The sequence below is a fragment of the Mesoplodon bidens genome, assembly GCF_964165515.1.
Source record: "Mesoplodon bidens genome assembly, chromosome: 6".
NCBI classification, from domain to species: domain Eukaryota; kingdom Metazoa; phylum Chordata; class Mammalia; order Artiodactyla; family Ziphiidae; genus Mesoplodon; species Mesoplodon bidens.
The window spans coordinates 116,805,119-116,827,176 of record NC_138162.1 but is presented as its reverse complement, the minus strand read 5'-3'; the positions used below and the strand labels follow the sequence as shown (position 1 = coordinate 116,827,176).

The following is a 22,058-nucleotide window of genomic DNA, read 5'->3' as shown; positions in this document are numbered from 1 at the left end:
AGTTCTCTTTACCCCTTAGAAGTCAATTACCTAAAAACAGATAATAATTACTTACACTAAACTTTCCCCTATCAAATTATTATGTTTTCTGTCTCCTGACTAGATGCTGACTTACATAACTTATTTGAAGACTGCTTTACAGGGATCATGTTGAACTACTTTATCATAGCTTCTACCCAAAGAGACGGACGACCCCTACTAGGAGGTCTGTCTTACAGCATTACACACACCTTTGTAACTACATGTGTATGTTGTTGCACGTGCATACGCAGTGCAAACCAACAGGTTCCATATACCAGAGAACACAGCTAGTGACATGAAGAAAAATATCAAATTCCTGCAACTAATACTCTGTGTTCTTAGACACAACCCCTAAATGCTACAAGCCTTCATTTTCATCTGAAATATGACAGACTATATGATCATATTCCTCCAGCTCTATGATTTTATTTATCTCATCATGAATTCTTTTTTTTTTTTTTGTGGTACGCGGGCCTCTCTCACTGTTGTGGCCTCTCCTGTTGCGAAGCACAGGCTCCGGACGCACAGGCTCAGCGGCCATGGCTCACGGGCCCAGCTGCTCCGCGGCATGTGGGATCCTCCCGGACCAGGGCATGAACCCGTGTCCCCTGCATCGGCAGGCAGACTCTCAACCACTGCGCCACCAGGGAAGCCCTTCATCGTGAATTCTTAAATTCAAAATTTCCCCAGATTTTTATGATGTTTATCACAGATATTTACTTATTTTAGGCACAAAAACAAATGGTTCTGCTTAGGTTATTCAAAAATGATTTCATTTATAATGTTACTTTCTTTTTACGGCACCAGCTACTTTACTTAACTAATGTTTCTTTATGACTTCTGTAAGTCTCCCAAGTTTTAGAAGACTGGTGAAGCAGAGAACATTGTTCTTTAGTAACTTAATAAAAACAATCCTATGAATATCAAGATTAACTGAATTGAGCTACAATAAAATAAGGTCAAACTGAGCATGTTATTAATACACAGTTTGTAGCATGATCATCATACCTGTTTATGTTTTTGGAGTGGTTTCTTTTCATGTAATTTTTTATCTCCATATTTCTTATACGTTAAAGGGACTCCATATTTAGCAGCAGGCTTTGTAATTTTTGGAGCAGACACAACAGAAGCCAAGCTTTGTCCTGAACCTGGTCTTTTAGCTATGTGAAAAAAATAGAAAAAAAATATTTTCAGAGTTCTTAATAGGAAACCCCTAATTTCAAAACTCTTCAAGATGGCCTTGTTCATGTTCCCAATCACTGAGATCACTGAATCTGAGACTTTTCATTAAACGTCTCACTCCCTCCTTACCGCACGGCAATGCCTCCATTAGGGCTATTCCACACTAAAGCCACTCTTTGAAAGAAGCAAGAAGCTAACTTGTTGAGATTTCTCACATGTTGAAATTTCTCACACAGAACAAGCACGTCCCTAAAACTGACTGTGGATGATGACTGCAAGTATCTGTGAATATACTAAAAAACACTGACCTGTTGACTTTAAATGGGCGAACTGAATGGTATGCGGATTATATCTCAATAAAGCTGTTAAAAATAAACTTTAAAAAGAACATTCAATGTCTTAGAAATTACTTTTGAAATCAGAATATAAACCTCAAGAGCAACTGCTAAACATTAATTCCATCACTATGAGCACTTTAATATTTGCTTCATATATAGTCTGAGTAATGCCTACACCTACAGACCCATTGAGTACTTAAAAGAATCTCTATAGCTAAGGGTCCCAGGAAATGAGTACGTTTATGCACTGCTGGTAGGAATACAAACTGGTCAAAGTTTCCAGAGAGCAATCTGTATCAAGAACAATGTTTATGGGAACTCCCTGGCGGTCCAGTGGTTAGGATTCCACGCTTTCACTGCCAGGGGTGAGGGTTCAGTCCCTGGCTGGGGAACTAAGATCCCACAAGCCGCGCAGTGTGGCCAAAAGAAAAAAAAAAAGAACGTTTATGAATTGATTTTAAAGAAATAATCAGAGAAACACAAAAATGTATACACAAGGGTAAACCCTGCATTATTCCGTATTAAACTTTTATTGAAGCTCAGACAAGATTCAGTCTCGTCTGAAAAAGAAAGTCTACACCACACGGCCATCAAAGATACTAGAGGAGGTCAAAGAGTCTCCTCTGCTCGGAACCTTCCTGGAGCCCCTTCCTCCAAGACCCCCTCCCCCGGCTCCGCCCCACTCCTCCCTCAGCCTGCCCTCCACCCCAGGGGTGTACCGTGTCCTAGAGCCACGTGACCAACCTCTGCCAACAAGCACGCTTCTTCTTTAAGAGGGGAATGGAGAAAAAAATTACCTCGGAGTTCACGAGGAAATATTACCATTAAACTCTGTTCTTCAAAGAATATTTAATTGTATTAGAAAATGATCAACATGTAATACTGTGAATTAAAAGAAACAAACCCTTGTTTATATAACACGACCCCAATTTTCAATCATTATGCATCTCCTATCATGGAAAAAAATATACCAAATGTAACAGTCTGTGTTAACATTAGGGTATTTTTTTTTCTTCTTTTTAATTTTTATAATGAACACATACTGTTCATATAATTTAGTAAACTCTTACAAAAATAAAAATGATATAAGCCATTTGATTGGCAGTTTAGAGATTCACAACTAATGTGTGTGGAAGATCTGAGATGCAGTGTGGTACAGTAAGTTTTTCCAAACACATACTCCAACTGTATCAGAACAGGAACTAGGAAATGTGAGAAAAAAAATTTCCCCTTTGAAAATTCAACTGTAAGCTCCAGTCGGAAGACAGACATACAAAGTCACACCGCTGCAACCTGGCTACGTGTATTAACATAACCAAAGAAATACTGTGTGTCCCAGAAAAGGGGCAAGAGGCACAAAAGCACAAACACTCCCCAGAGAAGAGGAAGGGTTACTCATCTGGCTGCCGAGGCGAGGCTCCCAGCAGGAGGAAGCTTCCTGCCCATGGGGAGGGGGCCCACAGGGTAGGGCCTCGCCATCACACACCCCCTCCATCCAGCTCCTCGCACCAGAGCAGAGCAGGGCTCCTGCGCTCCGCCTCCCAGGAGGCTCGCCCACTGGGAAGAAATGCTGACACGGGGATTCCTTCCTGCCTGTGTGACAAGGAGGCTTTGGAGGAAGATGGGACTCCTCGCCAGGAGGGACACGCTGACCCTGCCCTGGGTCTGTCTCGTGAACTTGGTTCCAAGTGGACCTGATCTCCCAGGACTGCCACTCTCGGCCTGCGCAGAGGATGAGCCCCAGGGTGTCTAAGAAGAGCTAACCCAGCTGGCCTCCCTGAGAACACACAGTTACACCAGGTCCAGCTGATACGGACTCGCTTTTATGATACAGGATTTATTTTTATTAATGTGTTCATACTCAAAATGGAGTAGAACATGCAAAGCATTATGTTTGAAAAACAACACAATCTTCAAATCTTAAATGACTTCCACTGATTTTAGAAACCCATTCTGAAATCATTCCATGCAGAAAAAATGTAAGTTCCCTCTCACAGAGATACACTTACATACATAAACATAATATATAACCACACTCACAGCCCTACAAATGCTCCACCGCTGCTGGCTATATTTAAAAGAAAATCTATCTTTACTAAGGTGCCTGACTTCACACTGATTTACATTTAAAATATTCTAGAATACTAAATATTTCTCAAAGAAAATTATTTTACATAAATATTAAGTATTTCTCAAAGAAAATTATTTAACATAAAGATTTGCAGTTAACTAGGGCATTTTATAACATTTTCTAACGATGTTCTCAGAATATGAGCTGAACATTTGAATAAGACAGATTTCAAAATAGAATTCATTTAAATAAGGCAGATAATAAAGGGAAATTTTGTTATGAATTCATCAGAAAGTGTTGGATATTGCCATATAACATAAAAAATTTAAAGATGCATTTCCTCTGGATTACCCCAACTTACTACATCTACAAATACCTCTAGTATAATTAGTATACTGATTATGGCGAACAGGGGAAAGGATTCATATTAAATTTCATTTACCTGGTATAGGCTGTGCTCCAAACCTGGAAAATGTTTTTAGACAAAATTCTTCTGCAATAAGCTTAAATTGAAAGATGGGGGAAATCGTTAGAAAAAATGTTAAATTACCAAATTAAAAAAAAACACCTAGCCATTAATCAGAACACATTTTTTCCCTCTTTCAGTCACAATTATGCTGCCAAATAAACTGTACTAAAATCCAAGTTATCCATTCAACAAATTCCTCTCACGCTACCTTCTCCCCAGCCTTCCCAATATCTTTTTATTATTTCTCTGGACAAGCTCTCTTCTTGAATTAACAAAACGCACCCCCCAGGCCCCTGCACGTTGCCTTGCCTGTTCTGCGTTTCGGCGATTTAACAACACTGCCCTCCATCTGGAATAACCTCTGTATTGAGGTGCATCCGTCTCCCTCATCTACTTCAAAACTGCTGAAGAATCACTTCATTATCCCTCCCCTGGATTAACCTCTCGGTTATTTCAACTTTACTCTGAATCTTCTCAGCATCTCCAATGAGTTTTCGATCTTAATATATAATTGTAAACATATTACTGGATAAATATTTGAATATTCTTACATAACTTAAAAGTTATCTCCTTTTACTATTACTACAACACTCCACTACTTATTTTGAGAAGCAGAAATCATTAGTATTTCCTGCAAGTAACTTTCTCTCCCTACCCACTATATTTTTTCCCTCTTTAAATGTAAAACTATGTTAGCAACAATATAATTGCTAAGTCGATTTAGGCCTGCTTTTTTTCTTACTGAGCAAAGAAGGGAAAGGCAAGTGAATTTTCTTTTTCTTCGAGAGAACACAGGGGTGGTGAAGGGAAGATTGCCCACACTGGAAGGGATCAGAAACTCCAACAGGCAAAAAGCCAGAAGCTGATATGGTCGCCTTTCCCATCAGGGATTCCTAGAGGACCAGTTCTTAAAGCCTCATAATATCAGTGAATCAGCATCACCAGGAACTTATAAAATATGCCAATTCTCAGGCTCCATCTCAGATTTACTGAAATAGAAATAGAGGTGGGATTCAGCAGCGTCCTCCAGGTAATTTTTATGTATGCTAAAGTTTGGGAACCACTGCATGAAAAGTCTGCTTCACAGGCAACTGGGAGCCAACTATGTGAGTGTGCTTTCTCTTCTGAACATGTGTGGGTTTTTTTCCTTTCTTTTTCATGGAAGACATGCTTTATGATCTCCACCTTGCCCTAAATTTGAGTGTGAGTCTGTCTTTTCCCCTGCGTGAATGCACATGTGAACTGAGAGATGGGACGTGGAATCCAAGAAAATTGTGGAATTCCTATGTTGTGGCGTCCAATATAGTTGCCACTACCAACATGTAGCCATTTGGATTAAAATTTAAAATAAATAAAATTTAAAGTTCAGCTCTTCAGCCACACTAGCCACATTTTAAGCTGGTGGCTATGAGGTTGCACATGCAGATATAAAACATCTTCAGCCTCACAGAAAGCACTACAGGATGGCACCTACATTCCTAATGGACCAGAGCTTGTCCACGATCTATCAAGCCACATCCAAGAAGACATCTCCAGGACGTGCTAGACTGAGAACTATGCCCCACAGATCCTGGCTGATGGCACTGAGAGAATTCAGGGACTAAAGAAATTTAAAGACAGTACAGAATATTGTAGTGATACTGAAAATAATAGTTCATATGCTGCAGTAAAAGTTCATATTGTTTCAAAGTTAAAGCCTTAAAAAAAGTATCGTAAACTTTGTCATTAAAGTACTGAACAAGTCATAGATAGCAGAAAAATCATAAGAACGAAAGTTTTTCGTGAAGAGTGAAATCTAAGTGGTGCATAAACAGCAACGGGGTACTATGTATTTAGTAAGCATGTGTGTCAAACACTCTGTTAACAGCCATAATCTGCCCTTTTGTCTTTAGATGTTACAGGCTTTGTGTATATCAGGCTTGAATATTTTCTTTTGTAGCTGGCTAATTGAATTCCAGTGCTTCAGCCTTGGGACTGCACGTCCTAACTGCTGGTATGCGGGGGAAAGAAACTCAGCAAGATTAAATGCAGTCATTCTTTCTTCTCCAGTAGTTGCCAAAAAACAATAGTACGCTGCACCATAAATCTGTCCTTGAAAATGTTATTTATAACAAAGGAGTCTTGTAAGACACCCACACTTCAGAGATTGTAGCTATGTCCTATATAAGTGGCCTTTAACCGCCAAATTTTAATTGGCTTTCTTGCTTACTAATGTGTTTTCCTGGATGTAACAGTTAAATCCACATCTCTGTTTTCTAAAGATTGTTTGTTCATACGGATGTTCTGTTAAAAGCCAGAGGATATACGACACTTCCCTCTCATCTCATAAACATATAAAAGTAATAAAACTATGATTTTGTTAGATATCTGATTTATACAAGAGTATAAATGATCATTGTTGATCATTTAAATCAACAAAGGCCACACAAACTACGTAAAATAATTCCACTTTCAGGTGATCATATTTATATCAATAACTTACACTAATTGACTTGATATAGATTTTTCATAAATCCTGTCAAATTAAAATTCAACATAACAAATATTTATTATGCACCTATATGCAAGTACTAGAGGAGGAATCATGAGTCAATAATCTATTACACATACATATAAATGCGCACACATCAGTGGTTTCCAATCATTTTCTGTTAGAGAAAAAACAATTACAATCCTATGAATTATAAAGATAACATATTTATATTAGCATAATAAAGTGATATACTGATAATATTTAACATATATTGCGTATACTGAGTACCTATTAAGTATGAGACATCAGGCACTTCACATGCAGTGTCACTTTTGATGCTCACAACTGCCTCATGACGTAGGTACATTTACAATCCCATTGTTCACAGGTGGGGAAAGGGAAGCACAGAAGTGTTCAATAATCTTACCGTCAGAAATCAGAGAAGACAGAGAGTACAGAAAGATGGGGGTCAGGGCTGGGGCGAGGGGAAGCGGAGTCCCTGGTTAATGGGTATAGAGTCTGTTTTCCAAGGTGAAAAGAGGTAGACAGATGTGGTGATCGCTGTACGGCATTATGAATGTAGTTACTACTACTGAATTGCATACTCAAAACTGGTCACAATAATAAATTTTATGTTATGTCTATTTTACCACAATAAAATAAACTGGAAAACCAAACGAGAGGCACACAAGAGACAGAGGAGTACCTCTGCACTGAGGCGACGGACGTCAGGGAACATATACTTGGTCTTTGCTCAGTTCTTGGCACAGAGCCCTCAAATCCCTGTGATCCCCTCAGCGGGAAGAGCACAAAAGTGTCTGTTGTTGTTCAAAACAAGCCCCTTTCAAACCCACCTGAATTTATGTTAATGAGATGATATCTGGAAAGCACCTAAAGATGGAGGCTGGTTGCCAGGGAAACCAACCAGCTGACTAGAGGGTTAAAACTTTCAATGCCACTCCCTTCCCCCACCCAGGAGAGGAAAGGGGCTGGAGCCAATCACCAAGAGCCAGTGATTTAACTGATCCTGCCTACTAATGAAGCCTCCAAAAAAACCAAGAGGACAGGGTTCAGAGAGCTTCTAAGTCGGTGAACATTCAAAGAGGGACCCCAGTTCCTATACTCGGGACCCTTCTGGACCTCGCCATATGCACCTCTTCACCTGGCTGCTCATCTGTATCCTTTACCCTATGCTTTATAATAAACTGGTGAACATAAGTAAATGTTTCTCCGAGTTCTGTGAGCCGCTCCAGCAAGCATATTAATCAAACCAGAGGAAGGGTAATGGGAACCTCTGATTTATAAGTCGCTCAGAAGCACAGGTGGCAACCTGTGACTTAAACTGGCTTCTGAAGTGGGGGTGGTCTTGTGGGAGGGACGGAGCCCTTAACCTGTGGAATCTGATGCGATCTCCAGGTGCACAGGGTCAGGGCTGAAATGAATTCTGCCTGGTATGTAAAAACTGCCACACATTTGGTGATGAGAAGTTCAGAAGTTCGGCAGTAAGTGTGAAGAGGAAACACAGAAGGTATGTTCTCCCTCCTAGAGATGCACAGCTCAAAAGCAGACAGCAAGAGGAGAGCTATGTGAGAACAGAAAGCAAGCTGACGCCAGTGTAAAGGCAAGCATTCCCCCACAGCTGCGACGTGCTCTCCTCCAGAGAGGACGCCACGTCCTAGCCAAGCACCATAACCCTACTGTTCAATTTAACTATAAAATAAAAGAACATACCTGAGGGGAGAGAAACTTTTCAATGCGTTTGGCTATAAAGCCTTTCTCCAATATGGAGTTGACTGATGGTCTATCCCTAGGATTTCTTTTAAATAGTTGAGAGAGCAAACTGCGGAGATCATAAGAATAATGCAAAGACACGGGTGGAAAAGATCCAGATATGATCTTCAGTACCAGGTTTTTCATATTGCCAGCTTCAAACTAAAATCCAGAAAATAAATTAACATATATGAAACATAAGTTGAAAATGTCAGTTTCAACAATGAGAAACAGTACTTTTCCTATCAATACAGAACAGAATTGCAACCCTCTTCCCAGTTTCAATCAGCACATGCTCTCTAGAGCCAGGTTCATTTGGTTATTTACGAACACATCTGAAAGACAGCATAGGTCCTCGTAAAATGGTACAACTCGCTATCAGATTAACTTTTACTTATTCAAAAAACTAAAAGATGGGATATAGGTATCAATTAGAGTAAAGAGTTTATAAAAACATAACAGTAATCAAGATGGTAAAACAAGCAAACCTGGTAGTCTTCATTTAAAACCTGCCTTCCTGTGTCTCTGCTGTAGCAACTAGAACAAGAAGTTAACTACAGAACTAAAACTATTTGGTAAAAATATAATAAATAAAGGTACAGATTAATTTCCTTTTATACACTGCTCATTATTACTTTAAAGTGTGTGATGCTCCCAAAAGGCATGGGATCAGCAATGTGGCAAATATTCCAAAGGGGAATATAAGCCTTATCAATGGGAATATATATTTTAGGATTAAACACGATATAAACTCTAACTGAAGTGGGGGGAAAAAAGAGGTGGGGCAGTTTAAAATCAAAAGATGATTTCATTTTGAAAGTAAAATTAAGCTTTTGACATCTCAGCTAAAATAGTATAGAACCGTTGTACACTATCAATATGTTCTTAATGCACATGTTAAGAAAACAAAACATGCTATAAGTTAGGCACTGGTGATTATATCCAAGTATAAAAGAGTTCTGTCAAATGTGGAATTCTCCTAGCATTTAAAATATGATATTGTTTATTAAGATTTGAGTACAATTCAATCATCTAGAAATACCTATATATCTAGGAAGGAATCCTAGATGCAGAAATAGGTTATTACTCTATTCTTTCATTACAATGAAGTTTTATTTATCTCTCAACTGATAAGCTCTTCATAAATAAAGGTTAATGAATTACTTAATTTTATGTGTCCACTTAAGGGTAAACAATTCCAAAATACAGAAACAATGGTGACAGAACAATGTATTGTAAATGAAAAGACTTTCTAAAAATATGTAGATTTAGGCCTACATGACTGTGTGTCACAGAAAAACTGACCAATTTCTTAAAGTACAGATCTAATATCCACCAGGCCATATCACTTCGGCAGTCCATGCTTTTTTCCTTCAGAAAAATAAAATCTTAAGGGAATACAGTAGAAGAGTATGCAACTATGAATAAACACAACAAAGAAAAATACTCCCCAAATAATATCAGGCAATAAAAACAAACTATAAAAGTGCTTATACCATATAACTAAACTCTTGAGGGAAAAAAAACAAAAACTCATTTTATAAATTATTCTATAAGTCTAGAAGGAAACAACAAAATATTGCAAGTAGTCACTACTGGCTGGAAGAATTGCTTTTGATATTTATTCACTTACTTATATTTTAATCTCTTCCCTTAAGTTTTCTGTAATGAAAATATATTATTGCTTAATCAGTGGGGGAAGCATTTTTAAAAAGATTTTAAAATGGAAAGTGATTAAAATTCAACCTATTTTGGACAAGAACTCCCCCTTTTTGGACAAGAACTTCCCCTTTTTGGTGAATTATGTGTCATCTCAAAAGAATCTCAACAGTGGAAATTTTAAATACCCTGAATTAAAGATTATTTAAATTGATAAAATCCCCCCTCAACAAATATGCTGAGATATGTTCTTTAGATAATTTCAATTCCAAACTCAAATAATTTGGATGCTTTGAGAAAAACTGCTATAATGAAATTAATAAAGTTTGTTAAGCTGAAATATCAAATTCATATGTGAATTTAACATTAAAAAGACAGCAAATTTGTCTTCAGAAATAATTTTCTGGAATAAAGTATGATATATGTATTATAATAACATATATAATATGTATATGTAATATATGCATACATATTAAGGGAAAATTGATTTAAATTTATACCTCAGAAAAGAAGAGAGATTTATAAACTGACAGTGAAGAATTTCTAACACAAGAGGGTCATCTGAAAGATGGCATATGATTTTTTTAAATCAGAAATATTATACGTACTTTTTGACATAATTTTTAAAGTATCTCAGAAACTTCTACTTACTGCATGTTTAAGTGTGCACATCTCATAAAGGACACACCCCAGAGCCCAAATGTCACTAGAAAAGAGAAAAATAAGAGATCTTCTCTAAATATCAGAATTTATTTTAAAAGGTTTTTTAATTTAAAGGAGACAAAAGCAGCATAAAAATGCTTTGCAAAAATATGTGTTCCATAAAACATGACCTTTCAAACTTAAAATTACAACCATAACCAAATGACAAAAGCAGCTATCCCAGATTAGAAAAATAACAGTTGCCCAAGTAATTACTTTAAAAGTTTCATTAAAGAAATCTAATATTTAAAAGGACAAAAATCAGTAAATTTCATGGATGCTTCATTTAGTTTTTTATTTTGCATAAATCAAAATGTTTTGTTCAATTATTTGCAAAATACCACAATTTCTTAAATACTATAAAAGCAAAATACTGCTTTAATGAAGAAAATATTACTTTACTAAAATTAAATCTGAAACAAATCTGTGACAGCCAACTAAAATATGTAAGTACATTAATTTATTTTCTCCTAATTTAAAGACTTGGTTACACTATCTTCTTTATCAATACTCTCTTCCGCTCTTTTATCTTAAACAGATAGTTCTGTAACTAAAAGACTACTTCTATTTTTAAAAGGAAAAAAACCCCCACAATTTAGAGCTACAGTGGTCCTTGGAAGTCAAAAAAAAGAAAAACAAAACCACTGCTCCTGGAAGTTGAACTTACTGAAAAAGAATAAAGCCCATTATTGAAATCCTAAAGTTATCTTTACCCAAACTCTCACAAAAATCTACAAATATAAACCTGTAACCTCCAAAATCTGTTTAATTTTAAGATTCAACTAAGAAAAAAATGTAAATGTAATTAAGCTTTTAGTAACTTGTACATGTTACAAACTAAAAGCTATAAACAAAAACATTAAACTAATGATCTTATCAATAAAATACTTTAAAATACATTTGGGAAAATATGAATCTCAAAGTATAATTGATGATGTTCATCCATTACATTTTTAAAGCATTTTCCCCACAAAACCAATTTTACATAAAATTCTCCAAGGGATGATTAAAGTCCATTCCAGATTTAAAGACTAATATTTTCACAGTTGAGTTATCCACAAGACACAGAAACAGCATTAAAATGTAAAATTACTTTAGCTCGAAGAAAATACTATTTTCTTTTAGAATGTCTACTAATAATACACTGCATGGACTTGACTGATCATTGTAATTTAAACTGATCTTAAATACATTCCTCGGATGACGTTCTCAGACCTTCTGCTCAGGTCTGAAACACAGCTTCCTCTCTACCCTCAAAAAAAAAGGTGTGGGGGGGCGGGCAGAGGGAGAGCAACCATGAATACATGCATTATTGCCAGCTACCACCTTCTTCCTTTCAGCTTCTAAGGGTGCTTTCAAAATCAAGACCAATGCTTCTTGGTTGGCATTTTTAAATTAGTGTGTATGAGAGAAAATAAAGGGTAACTGGAATTCAGTGGCAGAATTCCTCTTCCCAACACACATATTAGTCAATCTGTTAGCCATAATACAGCCCAGTGATTAGGAATTTGTGCTTGGGAGCCAGATGCCTGGGACTCTGAAGTTACTTTACCTCTTTCTGCATTTGGTTTCTTTATAAGGAAAGGAGGAATGAATAATACCTACAACTCACAAGGCTATTGTGAAGATAAAGAGAGTTAATGCATAGAATGCATTCAAAACAGTGCCTGGCATATAGTAAGTGTTCAATAAATATTAACAATGATAATTCAATAAGTGACTATTACGAACAGAAAGACAAAGAAAGCACTCTATTTCCTATTATAGCTTAAATAATAAAGTGATTCTATAGTTCCTTCAACAAGATAGTGAAATAGCTGCTTTATAATTTCCCTCATTATATACTAAAAAAATGTATATACATATGTATATATGTTTACATATGTGCATTACTGATTTTAGAATAATATTCTGAAAGTTAATACAGACATTACAACAGAGAAAGATGTAAAGGAAATAAACACATAATGAATATCATTTTAAATACCTTTTATTATTATATGGTTTGTTTTCACAGATTTCGGGTGACAAGTAGTATGGGGTCCCTATGCAAGTCCGAACCAGCTCCACAGTACTAGAACAAAAGAGAATTACTGGAGAAGCTTAAGACACTTAAAGACATTACCACACATACATCACCAGGGATTAAAATTTCACTGAAGACATTATAGCAAACTAAAGTTTAAAACTGTATGTTACCTATTAAGAACTCTAGCGATTCCAAAATCTCCAAGTTGTATTGTCCCATCTTTGGTTAAAAATATGTTCTGTAGAAGAGATGAAAAAAAAGCCAGAAATATTGCTACAGTCCCGTTCTTAGTCAACGACTTCTGTCATAAAAATGAATCCAGTTAAAAAATAATGCTGGGATAAGTGGATATCCACATGCGAAAGAATGAATGTAGACCCCTATCTCACACCATAAGCAAAAATTAACTCAAAATGGATTCTAGACATAAATGTGAGAACTATAAAACTCCTAGAGGAAAACACAGAAGTACATCTCCATGCCACTGGGTTATGCAATGATTTCTTAGATATGACACCAAAAGCACAAGAAATAAAAGAAAATACAGATAAATTGGATTTCATTAAATTAAAAACTTTTGTGCAAAGGACACCATCAAGAAAGTAAACAGACAACCCAAACAGAATTGGGGGAAATATGTGCAAATCACATATCTGACAAAGAATCCAGCATAAAGAACTCTTACAACTCAATAATAACCGAAGACAACCCAATTTTAAAATAGGCACAGTCATATATTATATGATCCATTTGTATCAAATGTCCAGAATAGGCAAATCCACAGAGACAGAAAGCATACCACTGGTTTCCAATGCTCTATCATCAAACTGCGGAGCCAGAAGTTTGTGGGATTACATGAATTAAACTCCGTTATCAGCCAGATGTGAACCAAGCACATGCTCACAGCCAAAGATGGCACAAGGCAGGGTTGAGTGGAATGGAGTAAAATGGTCTGAAATGGGATTAGGAGGCAGAGGGGTCGGGAGACAGGAAAGATGGGGTAGGGAACCCCACCATAGTCCCCCTCCTTCCCACTACTCATCCTGGGGCTACAAGGCTACATAAGCAGCTGCAGGCCTAAGGAGGTAAGAAGACAGACACACGGCCTTGACATCAGGAAACAAAGCCCCTCTGTACTACCCACCCTGGGAAGTGCGTGAGCCCAAGTGAGGCAAACATGAAAGAAACCTCGATGCAAAGATGAGTGAGCTGTGGGGACAAAGTATCTCCCACAAAAGAATCCAATACACGTGAAGAAAGCTACTGCAAAGAAAAACAACCAATAAAATAACCGGAACCAGAATTCACTACAGACAGAATTAGTTTTATAAAGCAGGCCAATAAAAACTTTGAAGTAAATATATTTAGAAACTTGCAAAGAAATAAATGAAGAAATAAATATGCATTTGAAAAGAACAAGACATTATGAAACAAAACCCAATTGCAATAAGAACAGATTTATATGAAAAACCATTTAGAAATCTTCGAGAGAAAAAAAGTCATAATAAAGTCAACAGATGAGAAAAGCACTAGCTTACACAAAATTTCAAAGGGATTTAGTTAACTAGAAGATAGGTCGAAAAATTCACGTAGAATACAACTGAGAGAGACACAAATAAAATGTGAAAGAACAAATAAGACACTTGAAGGGACGAATTAAGAAGCTCCAACATGTATCTAGAAAAAAATCCAGGAGACAACTGTGAAAGTAGTAAAAGAGAAATAATATTTGAAAAAATATAGCTAAACATTTTCTACAACATTTCTAGAAGAAATACACATTCTCAAAAGTACACAGCATAATGAATAAAAGTGAGCCTCACCAATTCACAAACTGTGAAATTTCAGAACCATGGGACAGAGAGAATATCTTAAATGGGCCAGAGAGAAGAAACAAGGGCAAGAAATTGCAAATTCCTAAACAGCAACACAAGAAGCCAAAAGACAAATGGGCAACATCTTCAAAATTCTGTAAGAAAACAATTTCCAACCTAGAAGTTGATAACCAAATTCTCATCAAAGTAAGAGAATCTTGGACTTCCCTTGTGGTGCAGTGGTTAAGAATCCGCCTGCCAAGGCAGGGGATACGGGTTCAAACCCTGGTCTGGGAAGATCCCACATGCTGCGGAGCAACTAAGCCCATGCACCACAACTACCAAGCCTGCGCTCTAGAGCCCATGAGCCACAACTACTGAGCCCGTGTGCCACAACTACTGAAGCCCGGGCACCTAGAGCCCGTGATCCACAAGAGAAGCCACCGCAATGAGAAGCCCATGCACTGCAACAAAGAGTAGCCCCCGCTCGCCGCAACTATAGAAAGCCCACGTAAAGCAACAAAGACTCAATGCAGCCAAAAATAAATAAATAAAAAGCAAATAATTTTTTTTCAAAAATTAAAAAAATATAAAGTAGGAGAATCTTCAAACATGTAAAATCTCAAAAACAAAATCCCTTCCACACAACCACTGTGTTGGATTTCTTCCATCATAATGAAAGAGCAGGACATGAAAAGCAGGTAAAGACCTAAGACACGACGCCTGTGTGATCTTCAGGGTTACAGTGGAGTGGGAACCGTGAAGGGAGAAGACAGTCGGATGCAGACTGCACCAAGCTCAAACACTCTAGCACAAGACAATGCTGGCCCCATGTCCACATCCACTGAGAAGTTAGTAGTGACAGAATAAACTTACCTGTGATTTTATGTCTCGATGAAGAATTTTTCTATCATGTACATGTTTCAGGGCCAAACATATCTGTACAAACCAGTCCAAAATCTAGGGGGGAAAAATCAGATCGGTCATTTCTTTTAAAATTTACATTTCACAGTAGTCTTTCCTTGATCATTAAAACGATTCAGAAATATTCAAGGATAAGGGGAACTAAATCCTTAAAAAAATTAGGCTATAATGTTTCACTTCACTGTACTGTAATTAATGTCACTAACATTAGGTAGATATTGGAGCCAATTGACACATTATGTGCAGCACACATGGTAAGTTTAAATGTAAGACACTGCTACTGAAGCATCTCTTATAAATCAGAATTAATATGGAAAGAAATTTCCAGAGAAAAGTGAAAAATGGAATTTATATTTTAGTATAGTATGATGGTAAGTGACTTTTCTTTGTTGTTAAATATATCTTTTTTTCTACATATGTAAGTGAAAATCATAAGAGGAAAAAAATTAGGCTGGAAATTTGGAAGACAACTCTGACTTTTTTCTTGCCCCACATTCATCACATAAAAACACACACTCTGGAGCTGGCCACTTAAAAGTAAAAAGGCTGAATTTCTACCTCACTCCTAACACCAAAAAAATTCCAAGTAGATGGCATTTTTAAACATGAAAAAATTAAAGTATAAAACGAGGAAGAAAACATAGGTTAATTTTCTATACTCTTTGACTGACACAGGACTTCCGCAACATGATACCAAACCCACAAGTCACAAGAAAAGTTCCCTATATAAATGTTAAAACATCTGGATGGCAAAATATACAACTAAATTTAATAATTATGGGAGAAGATACCTGCAACATAACTGACAGATTGCTAATCCTCTAATACACAACAGTTCTTCGACATCACTGAGAAAAACATGCCAGCCCAAATAAGAAGTGGACAGAAGACGGGAAAGGCAAATGACAGAGGAAACATAACCCAATAAACACATAAACCAAATACTAACTTCCCTCCAAATTAAAAAAATAGCAATTAAACAAGATACCACTGTAACCTGATAAAGAAGTGATAAACGTTGGCCAGAATGTGAGGAAATAAGTCTTTGCATACCCTGTTTGTGAGAAAGTTAATTACAGTTACTTGGTAAAAATTTTAAATTCACATACTATTTGAAAGAGCAACTGAAATTTCAAATTTATCCTACAGATAAAATGTCACAAATACAAATGAATATGTACAAGGATGTGTACTCCAGTATTGTTTGTCCACCTAAACATCATCAGGGGCCTGGGAAAATATCACAATTGGAATCACTAGAATTCTATGCAGCCACTGGGAAGAAGGAAGTACTTCTATATACGTACACTGTGAAGGGAAAAGAAGAAAGTCACAGCACGGTATGCAGAGCACACTCCTTTTCTTAAGTCTCTTCCTGTCTATAACATACCAGAACTCTGTGTAACTGTTTACGACTGTGTGCTGTGTGCAGGGAGGATGCACAGGACAGCTACCCATCAGTTAACAGTGTCTTCTTCAGGGAAGTAGATTTTCAGAAGAATGAATGAAAGGCAAGTAGCAGGCTTTACTTTTTATTCTTACCTCTTCAGTATTTTTTTTAAAGAACAAATGTTACATTAAAGTAACCTAAAATTAGAGACTCTGGGAGGGCTCACACCAAGGAGTACTTCCCAGAACTTCTGGTGCCAGTGTCCTTGTCCCCATGGTGAGCCACAGCCACCCCCCACCTCTGCAGGAGACCGTCCAACACTAGCAGGCCAATGAACTGGGACACAAGGGATAACAACTTTATTCAGAGAGCAGAGAGTCCAAGAAGATGGCAGACTAATGTCCCAGAGAACTGTCCTGCCAGGCTCTGAATGCTAGTTTATTTTACAGAACAAAGAGGCATTGTAAGATTCAGGCTGCTAATGTTGGCATATGCGCATTTAGCCTTAACAGAGATTAAGTTGAGAAGCAAGAAGAACTACAATCCTGCAGCCTGTGGAACAAAAACCACATTCACAGAAAGAGAGACAAGATGAAAAGGCAGAGGGCTATGTACCAGATGAAGGAACAAGATAAAACCCCAGAAAAACAACTAAATGAAGTGGAGATAGGCAACCTTCCAGAAAAAGAATTCAGAATAATGATAGTGAAGATGATCCAGGACCTCAGAAAAAGAATGGAGGCAAAGATCCAGAAGATGAAAGAAATGTTTAACAAACACCTAGAAGAATTAAAGAACAAACAAACAGAGAGGAACAATACTGTAAGTGAAATGAAAACTACACTAGAAGGAACCAATAGCAGAATAACTGAGGCAGAAGAACGGATAAGTGATCTGGAAGACAGGATGGTGGAATTCACTGCTGCAGAACAGAATAAAGAAAAAGAATGAAAAGAATAGAAGACAGCCTAAGAGACCTCTGGGACAACATTAAATGCAACAACATTCGCAGTATAGGGGTCCCAGAAGGAGAAGAGAGAGAGAAAGGACCCGAGAAAATATTTGAAGAGATTATATTCGAAAACTTTGCTAACATGGGAAAGAAATAGCCACCCAAGTCCAGGAAGCGCAGTGAGTCCCATACAGGATAAACCCAAGGAGAAACACGCTGAGACACATAGTAATCAAATTGGAAAAAATTAAAAACAAATTACTGAAAGCAGCAAGGGAAAAACGACAAATAACATACAAGGGAACTCCCATAAGGTTAACAGCTGATTTCTCAGCAGAAACTCTACAATCCAGAAGGGAGTGGCATGATATACTTAAAGTGATGAAAGGTAACAACTTACAACCAAGATTACTCTACCTGGCAAGGATCTCATTCAGGTTTGATGGAGAAATCAAAATCTTTACAGACAAGCAAAAGCTAAGAGAATTCAGCACCACCAAATCAGCTCTACAACAAATGCTCAAGGGATTTCGCTAAGTGGGAAACACAAGAGAAGAAAAGGACCTACAAAAACAAACCCAAAACAATTAAGAAAATGGTAATAGGAACATACATATCGATAATTACCTTAAACGTGAATGGATTAAATGTTCCAACCAAAAGACACAGGCTCGCTGAATGGATACAAAAATAAGACCCATATATATGCTGTCTACAGGAGACCCACTTCAGACCAAGGGACACATACAGACTGAAAGTGAGGGGATGGAAAAAGATATTCCATGCAAATGGAAATCAAAAGAAAGCTGGAGTAGCAATACTCATATCAGATAAAATAGACTTTAAAATAAAGAATGTTGGGCTTCCCTGGTGGCGCAGTGGTTGAGAGTCCGCCTGCAGATGCAGGGAACACGGGTTCGTGCCCCAGTCCGGGAAGATCCCACATGCCACGGAGCGGCTGGCCCCATGAGCCATGGCCGCTGAGCCTGCGTGGCCGGACGGAGCATGTGCTCCGCAACGGGAAAGGCCACACAGTGAGAGGCCCGCATACCACAAAAAAAAGAAAGAAAGAAAGAAAGAAAGAAAGAAAGAAAGAATGTTATGAGATATAAGGAAGGACACTACATAATGATCAAGGGATCAATCCAAGAAGATATAACAATTATAAATATATATGCACCCGACATAGGAGCACCTCAATACATAAGGCAACTGCTAACAGCTATAAGAGGAAATCAACAATAACACAATAATAGTGGGGGACTTTAGCACCTCACTTACACCAATGGACAGATCATCCAAACAAAATTAATAAGGAAACACAAGCTTTAAATGACACATTAGACAAGATAGGTTTGATTGATATTTATAGGACATTCCATCCCAAAACAGCAGATTACACTTTCTTCAGAAGTGCACATGGAACATTCTCCAGAATAGATCACATCTTGGGTCACAAATCCAGCCTCAGTAAATTTAAGAAAACTGAAATCATATCAAGCATCTTTTCTGACCACAGTGCTATGAGATTAGAAATGAATCACAGGGAAAAAAAAACGTAAAAAACACAAACACATGGAGGCTAAACAATACGTTACTAAATAAACAAGAGATCACTGAAGAAATCAAAGAGGAAATGAAAAAATACCTAGAGATAAATGACAATGAAAACACGAAGATCCAAAACCTATGGGATGCAGCAAAAGCAGTTCTAAGAGGGAAGTTTATAGCTATACAAGCCTACCTCAAGAAACAAGAAAAATCTCAAATAAACAATCTAACCTTACACCTAAAAAACCTAGAGAAAGAAGAACAAGCAACACCCAAAGTTAGCAGAAAGAAATTGTAAAGATCAGATCAGAAATAAATGAAATAGAAACAAAGAAAACAGTAGCAAAGATCAATAAAACTAAAAGATGGTTCTTTGAGAAGATAAACAAAATTGATAAACCATTAGCCAGACTCATCAAGAAAAAGAGGGAGAGGACTCAAATCAATAAAATTAGAAATGAAAAAGGAGAAGTTACAACAGACACCATAGAAATACAAAGCCTCCTAAGAGACTACTACAAGCAACTCCATGCCAATAAAATGGACAACCTGGAAGAAATGGACAAGCTCTTAGAAAGGTATAACCTTCCAAGACTGAACCAGGAAGAAACAGAAAATATGAATAGACCAATCACAAGTAATGAAATTGAAACTGTGATTAAAAATCTTCCAACAAACAAAAGTCCAGGACCAGATGGCTTCACAGGTGAATTCTATCAAACATTTAGAGAAGAGCTAACACCCATCCTTCTCAAACTCTTCCAAAAAATTGCAGAGGAAGGAACACTCCTGAACTCATGATATGAGGCCACCATCACCCTGATACCAAAACCAGACAGATACTACAAAAAAAGAAAATTACAGCCCAATATCACTGATGAATATAGATGCAAAAATCCTCAACAAAATATTAGCAAACAGAATCCAACAGCACATTAACAGGATCATACACCATGATCAAGTGGGATTTATCCCAGGGATGCAAGGATTCTTCAATATACGCAAATGAATCAATGTGATATATCATATTAACAAATTGAAGAATAAAAACCATATGATCATCTCAATAGATGCAGAAAAAGTTTTTGACAAAATTCAACACCCATTTATGATGAAAACCCTCCAGAGGGCTTCCCTGGTGGGGCAGTGGTTGAGAGTCTGCATGCCGATGCAGGGAACATGGGTTCGTGTCCCGGTCCAGGAGGATCCCACATGCCGCGGAGCGGCTGGGCCCGTGAGCCATGGCTGCTGGGCCTGTGCGTCCAGAGCCTGTGCTCTGCAGCGGGAGGGGCCGCAACAGTGAGGGGCCCGCGTACCGCAAAAAAAAAAAAAAAAAAAAAAAAAACTCTCCAGAAAGTGGGCATAGAGGGAACCTACCTCAACATAATAAAGGCCATATATGACAAACCCACAGCAAACATCATTCTCAATGGTGAAAAGCTGAAATAATTTCCTCTAAGATCAGGAACAAGTCAAGGATGTCCACTCTCACCACTATGATTCAACATAGTTTTGGAAGTCCTAGCCACAGCAATCAGAGAAGAAAAAGAAAAAGAAGGAATACAAATTGGAAAAGAAGAAGTAAAACTGTCACTGTTTGCAGATGACATGATACTATACATAGAGAATCCTAAAAATGCCACCAGAAAACTACTAGAGCTAATCAATGAATTTGGTAAAGTTGCAGGATACAAAATTAATGCACAGAAATTCTCTTGCATTCCTATACACTAATGATGAAAAATCTGACAGAGAAATTAAGGAAACACTCCCATTTACCACTGCAACAAAAAGAATAAAATACCTAGGAATAAACCTACCTAGGGAGACAAAAGACCTGTATGCAGAAAACTATAAGACACTGATGAAAGAAATTGAAGATGATACCAACAGATGGAGAGATATACCATGTTCTTGCATTGGAAGAATCAATAATGTGAAAATGACTAGACCACCCAAAGCAATCTACAGATTCAATGCAATCCCTATCAAATTACCAACGATATTTTTTACAGAACTAGAACAAACAATCTTAAAATTCGTATGGAGACACAAAAGAACCGAAATAGCAAAAGCAATCTTGAGGGAAAAAAACGGAGCTGGAGGAATCAGACTCCCTGACTTCAGACTATACTACAAAGCTACAGTAATCAAGACAATATGGTACTGGCAGAAAAACAGAAACATAGATCAATGGAACAAGATAGAAAGCCCAGAGATAAACCCACACACCTATGGTCAACTAATCTATGACAAAGGAGGTAAGGATATACAATGGAGAAAAGACAGTCTCTTCAATAAGTGGTGCTGGGAAAACTGGGGAGCTACATGTAAAGAATGAAATTAAACACTCCCTAACACCAAACACAAAAATAAACTCAAAATGGATTAGAGACCTAAATGTAAGATTGGACAGTATAAAACTCTTAGAGGAAAACATAGGAAGAACACTCTTTGACATAAATCACAGCAAGATCTTTTTTGATCCACCTCGTAGAGTAATGGAAATAAAAACAAAAGTAAACAAATGGGACCTAATGAAACCTCAAAACTTTTGCACGACAAAGGAAACCATAAGCAAGACAAAAAGACAACCCTCAGAATGGGAGAAAATATTTGCAAATGAATCAGTGGATAAAGGATTAATCTCCAAAATATATAAACAGCTCATGCAGCTCAATATTAAAGAAACAAACAACCCAATCCAAAAATG

General features: G+C 37.3%; 1 protein-coding gene across 10 annotated transcripts in view; it reads right to left on the bottom strand.

Moving 5' to 3' along the window:
• Positions 1 to 22,058, bottom strand: part of NEK1 (NIMA related kinase 1) — a 226,116-nt gene that overhangs the window by 166,566 nt on the left and 37,492 nt on the right. For all 10 annotated transcript variants that reach the window (XM_081237217.1, XM_081237219.1, XM_081237218.1 and 7 more), the window contains 7 exons: positions 15,405 to 15,488; positions 12,885 to 12,952; positions 12,673 to 12,759; positions 10,635 to 10,689; positions 8,286 to 8,486; positions 4,055 to 4,115; positions 1,030 to 1,181 (listed from right to left, as the gene is read on the bottom strand). In XM_081237217.1, the coding sequence (XP_081093343.1) occupies positions 1,030 to 1,181; positions 4,055 to 4,115; positions 8,286 to 8,486; positions 10,635 to 10,689; positions 12,673 to 12,759; positions 12,885 to 12,952; positions 15,405 to 15,488 (708 nt within the window). The remainder of the gene's footprint in view (positions 1 to 1,029; positions 1,182 to 4,054; positions 4,116 to 8,285; positions 8,487 to 10,634; positions 10,690 to 12,672; positions 12,760 to 12,884; positions 12,953 to 15,404; positions 15,489 to 22,058) is intronic.